Below are 6115 nucleotides of genomic sequence, written 5' to 3'. Positions count from 1 at the left end.
GGTGCCAGCTCTGTGAAGGGATGAAGATGACATTTCTTTCTGACTGACAGGAAGGACTCTGCTCTCCTCGATGAAGCATGATTTTGTCTCTTTGTGAACAATGAGAATCAGAATCATGGAGCAGGGAACTGGCTTTTCTTCTCCACGAATGACCTTATGTTGTTATTGTTGTTATGAATTATTATTCTTTAATCCTCACCTGATATGTTTATTGATTTTTAAAGAAAGGGCAGGGGGAGAGAAGGAGGGAGAGAGAGAGAGAGAGAGAGAGAGAGAGAGAGAGAGAGAGAGAGAGAGAGAGAGAGAGAGCATTGACCAGCTGCCTCCCATACACACCCTGACCAGAGATCAAACCCCACAACCTTTTGGTGCACGGACCAACACTCCAACTAACTGAGCTCTCCGGCCAGGGCTGAGTTATTTTTTTTCATCTTAAATCAAGGGCAGGAAAAATAACACTCAGTTTAAGTTATCCGCTCATTTTAAAAATAGTACTTGAAAAAAATAACCCACTAGTGGTTTTAATAAGCATATAAGACTAAATACATTTTTTAAATCTTTAAAGAAAACATTTTTTTTTAATTGAAAGAAATAGTAGTACTGATTTTGAAAATACTGTTGCTGTCATGGTGGTTTATTGGGTAAATAGGAAGTAGAGGCTCTTGCTTTTCTGTGTTTTTTTTTTTTTTTTTTTTTTTTTAAAGCAAAGCCAAAGAGATTAGAAACCAAGTACACATATGTCTTTAGAATAAAAACATAAATTAGTTTTAACTAACAATTAGGCACTTAAAATGTAAATGTAAAATGGCATTTTGAAGTACAAACTATAGTTACACTTCTAAATTCCTCCTGAAATGTTTTTACAAATATAGAAGCACAAGCATGAAAAACATACTTCTAAACAAAGATAATTTCCTCTTTAAAAAAAAAGGACCTGAATTCAAATCCCATATGATAGACTAATGATTAAGGTACTGGTGGGTAGGAGAAAAGAGCTTCTGAAAATCACATATTTGATTAAAACATAAGCATTTAATAAAACTATTACAATAACATACAGTATATATCATAATGAAAAATATATATCAGGAAAATAATGCATTCTAGGCTTAAAATTTTACTTTACAACAAGGCACTTAACACATTGAAACAGTACAGTAAATTTCTGAAAGAATACAATAGGCTACACCTCTCAAACCTCATAATAATATTTCTTTTGTGAATATACCATAACATAACCATACATTTTGCAGCATTAATCATTGCATAGGAGTTAAATTAAATAATGAATCCCAACTTGGCAACTAGATTAGCTTACATTTATAGCTTCCTCTTATTCTTTTAAAGGACAATTTTAAATAATTTCAGAATAAAGAACTAATCTCATTCATAATTCATTCAGAACACAGCATAGTTAAATTAATGAATAACAAAACAAATCCCAACTCATAAGGTGTAAATCTATATAAGAACTTATCTTTGGGCACCTTAGACACAATTTTCAGTGTTTAGGTATTGAAGTCAAGAGCACTTCTTAATAGACAAAATATTTTCAGCAAGTAAGTCAACTGAGTTAAATTATTGCAACACAATGACATTAAACAAAAATGCTAGGAATCTTTATACATACATAACAGAAAAACCTTCAACACATAGCATATTACTTTTAATATGCTTGATTTAAACATGCAAACACATTTATTATGAAATTCCTTCTTACACTTCCTGACACTACAGAAGTGTGCTAAGACCGGCTTAAATTTTTAATCAGTTTTACAGTGCAAAACAAAAATAAACAATAAAAAATAATTCAAAAATGTTCAAAATATCCAAGGAACAAGATGTGATAAAAAAAAAGAAACTGCATGAGTTCTAACATGTAAAATAAAAAAGGCAGCCAACTTGGTGTTTCAAAGTAAACAAAGTGTCGGTAGTTATAAAGGGAGACATTAATGATTGTGATGGTGAGAGGTAAAAATGGTCTGCAAATTTTCTTTGATCAAATGGATAAAAGATTAGAATTGCAACTCCCTGTGATCTAAGTACATTTTCCCTTTGGGAAAGGTTTAAAATACCTTTAACACAATTCCATTTGCATTATGCTTTCAAGATTATTTGCAAAAAATAAATAAAAAACATATGCCTTTTAAAAACTTGAAAATACACTTTAAAAAGTGGCAGGTTTGTGTTCAAAGTCATATAACATATTTCCGCAAGGGGGCGCTGGTATACAGCCAAGAACCTAATGCAAAGTCATCCATAAAGCAGACTAAAGACTCGCCCTCACTCCAGCCAGCATTCCTTCCACAGCAAAACTTGTTTTCCAAGATGCCAGTAAATTAAATTAAAAATTCCAAATTACTTCCATTGGACTTGAGGAAGAACGCTTTATTTTCAGAGCTGGTGGAGGAGCTCCAAAATTATAATGAGAGGAATTCATTCCCATTTCAAAGAATTTAGAAAAAAAGCGTTATAACTTAGAGGAATTACATGTTATAGATACTGCACAGAGGACTAAATTATAGGAAAAGCTTCCAAGAGGAGTACAAGTTCACAAAAACAGTAATCGATGTTATATATTGATTAAGCAGGAAAAGGAGCTCCAAAAGTTTACTGTTTGAGAGGCAAGATCGAAATTTTTTAAAACAGAGATATAAGTGACGTATTAGTTTCAGGTTTACAACGTAATGATTTGCTATTTCTCTAGACTGTGAAGTGACCACCACCCTACGTCTAGTAATTGTTCGTGTTTCATACTCTGAAGTGGCATGTTGGGTTAGACCTCAAGTCTGCTTTTCTAAATGTAAATGAGATTCACTATTCTCACCTTCCCACCTTGAAACTTGGTATTTCCCCTTCACCCTTATTCTGGTACCACATGCTCCCGCAGTGCCAATGACAGAGCTATGGCATACACCAGCCGTGGGCAAACTACGGCCCGCGGGCCGGATCCGGCCCGTTTGAAATGAATAAAACTATTGAAAAAAAAGACCATACCTTTTATGTAATGATGTTTACTTTGAATTTATATTAGCTCACACAAACACTCCATCCATGCTTTTGTTCCGGCCCTCCGGTCCAGTTTAAGAACCCATTGTGGCCCTCGAGTCAAAAAATTTGCCCACCCCTGGCAGACTCTGTGAGGAGCATGGGAGCAGCAGTGTCCACAGGTGGAGTCAGAAGTCCTTTTAAAAGTTCTTGAAAAGGTGATGGCCTTATTTAAAAACAAAACTAGTTACCTGACTAAAATTAAAATGCAAGGTTTACTATTTCGAGGGCCTCCAGCAATCAACGCACCAGGATTTTAAAAGCTTAAATACGTTCCCTAATTTAATTTGATGAAGAGTGGGCTATCTACAATGTAGGAATAAGGCTCTCAGATATATCAGGTTGTCTTATTTAAGTCAGAGGCTCAATGTACCAGTGTTAGGGAGAGCAAAGCCCAGGCTTCCGCGTCATATGTTTTTCCTCACAATTGGACAACAGGAATTTAACATCAGTGTCTTCACACAGAACACCTGGTTTTTTCACACGTGCCCATATTTCGTAGGCGAAAATTATGTGGAATTCTAGCTAAACACCTGGTAAGGTATGGATATGTTTCTTATTGGTTTAATGATAAACACCAGAAAAACTTCCTGCATTTGAAAACCTGCCCAGAAGGTTTAGGGTTTTGTTTCTTGTTTCAAATACCAGATTAGAAAAATCTTTCTTCCTGGCGTTGAACTCAACCACCTTTCCTTTAGTGATTCTTCTATTACACAGCGCAGGAGCTACATTGGAAGCACAGAGAATTTTAGCACCAGAGGATAAAGACCCTTCCTGAACACATGTCAGTGTGTACTGTGCTTCGCTCAAGTAATCTGAAGGTCAATTTTGTCTATCAACTCAGGGCTGACTGGTTGAGGGCAAATTTAGGGGTGGTTTTTCGTTTTTGTTTTCATTCTAAGGGGTGGGAAACTGTTGCCGCCAATATAAATGTAACCGCCTTCCCACAGAGTTGGCCTCCTGTTCTCCGTGCTGACGACTGCGTAACTTCAGATCTTTTCCTAAGGTCCTAGAAGTTGTAAGAAATCAAGAATTGTCCACAGCCCCAACAGCATGAAACAACGCATGAACTCTGACAGCATTAAATCTGATCAGGTCCATCTTTTCTTTCCGCATCACCTGAAAGAACTTTAGAAACGACCAGCTGTGCTGCCTACCGCCTGGATTCCAGCAGCAGGTGAGCGTGCAGCGCCGTGGTGTCCTGTCAGGGTCGGAGCAGAACGACTTCATTGCGGTCTCTCTCCTTAGTCCTTCCTTCCTATAAGCACTCCGTTTGCAAGAAGCTGGGCCTCTTGCAAAAAGGATGCATTCATTCAGCTTTTGGACTCCGTCTTCCTTTTCCCATAAAGCAGAATGGAACTGGAAAGAAGTGGGCTTAGTGAGATGTGACCCATTGCATTTCTGAGTTCCAGTGAGCAGCTCTGAAACAGACCTCACCCGGGGGGGACCCGGGAGAGAAATGCAGGCTTGCTCCCCACGCGGCACGGGCCACAGTTCACACACGTGTTTTTCAGCCTGTGCTCAGCCAGTGTGCAGACAAGGACCACTGTGAGCGGAAACAGCCCTGCTCCCTGTGTGTGCATCTGTCAGAGAGATCTTAAAAGTAAGGATTTATGCCCAAGTAAAATCTGTGGGGTGTGTCAAATATTTCCATATTTACTTAGATCACGTTTCTTTCATGTTTTAAATAAAATGATCAGTTAAAAAAAATAAAGTAAAAGTGACACATAGTACATTGGGTGGTAGCAGCAGTACGTGTTCGCAGACCTGACCTTGACCTTCCCCAGGACAGGGAGAATAAGTTCACCCGAAGTTTACTTACAACCCCTGCGTCTCCCCCTCACTAAGAGGCCCAGTGCTCAAATCCACCCTCAACATTAGGTTGTATCTGTCCAGATAGTTTATTGAAAACATTGGCAAATCCTTCTGACCCTGGAGGAAAAGAAATCTTGAAAAAATGCTTTAGTGGAGAAAGACGAAGGGCAGGCGGACGTGTTCTTTGGCACCTCTTTCCAAGCTCGTCAGGGAATCCTGGTGGAGGGCTTGTCACCATGAAGGAAGAGCCTCATGAGAAGACGACTTTCTCAGGAGGCGTAAAAAAACAAACAGTCAAAGCGTAACACTTTGTTCATCTTTCTAATCGTTTACACAAAATTTGGTCCACTTCTTCACTTACCAGTCAGTTCTCCTAAAATAAAAAAACAAACAAAACTATCCCTTTGGTTACAGCGATACCTCTTTGGGTATAAGAGCTGAAGCCTTTGTTTTGCTCCTCAGGTAGATTTCTCATTGTCTTCCCCGATCTTCTGAACCCGCGAGTACTTCTTGCACGAAGACTTAAAGCAGCCCGGAGGCCAGGAGAGCGGCCAGGAGAAGCAGCAAGGAATCGAGCCTTGTACGTTTTTCTCAAAAAAATAAAAGATGGGGAACCACCACGCACGAGATAAGAAATTAGTCTGTGAAGAGACCTTCAGGTTCTGTAAAAGGCAAGGGAAGAGCGAAATGAGGCGTATTTTTCACACTTCCTGACTTTCCCCATTTATTAAACCGTCACTTGCTGTAATGGCAGAGGAGCAGCAGCCTCCAGGTCCCGAGGCATACTGTCTGCACCTCTTCCCCACCGGATGCCACCTGGCCCCACCCCTCCCAGCCCCTCCCAGCCCCTCCCAGCCCCTCCATCTTTCCTCTCGTGGCCCATGCTGATTGCCTGCCTGCAACTCCAGTGACAATGGAGACTGAGGAATGCAGGTGGCAGTTACCCGGGTGGAACAATTTTCAGGAACTGAGTGGTCAGATCTCTATATATAAAAGCCTAAATGACCAGGGAAGAGAGAGGAGAGCTCACAAGGTTGAGCACTTTTAAGAGGAAAGATAAAAGCTTGGTTCTGTGGTGTCAGCTGATCACTAAACAGAAGATGGCAACAGGAGACTATAAAACAGGAAACAGAGCTACAAGACAGGTCCATAGAGAGGGCCCTCATTTGTGGGTACCACTCCATGAGAACTGAACTTAGAGCCTTTGGGAAGGACAACATTTCAATCTCTCCCAAATTCTCCACACTCTGCA

At 39.7% G+C, this 6115-nt stretch overlaps 1 protein-coding gene across 1 annotated transcript in view; it reads right to left on the bottom strand.

The window, feature by feature from the left end:
- Positions 1–3941: 3941 nt before the first annotated feature.
- The window catches only part of SGMS2 (sphingomyelin synthase 2), an 87910-nt gene continuing 85736 nt past the window's right edge, over positions 3942–6115 (bottom strand). Inside the window, exon 7 of the mRNA XM_081088806.1 lies at positions 3942–5525. Within this exon, the coding sequence (XP_080944932.1) occupies positions 5322–5525 (204 nt within the window). The 3' untranslated portion in view covers positions 3942–5321. The remainder of the gene's footprint in view (positions 5526–6115) is intronic.

The sequence above is a fragment of the Myotis nattereri genome (assembly GCF_964212035.1).
Source record: "Myotis nattereri genome assembly, chromosome: 1".
NCBI lineage: Eukaryota > Metazoa > Chordata > Mammalia > Chiroptera > Vespertilionidae > Myotis > Myotis nattereri.
The sequence above is the reverse complement of the archived record's forward strand: the minus strand, read 5'-3'. Positions and strand labels throughout refer to the sequence as shown.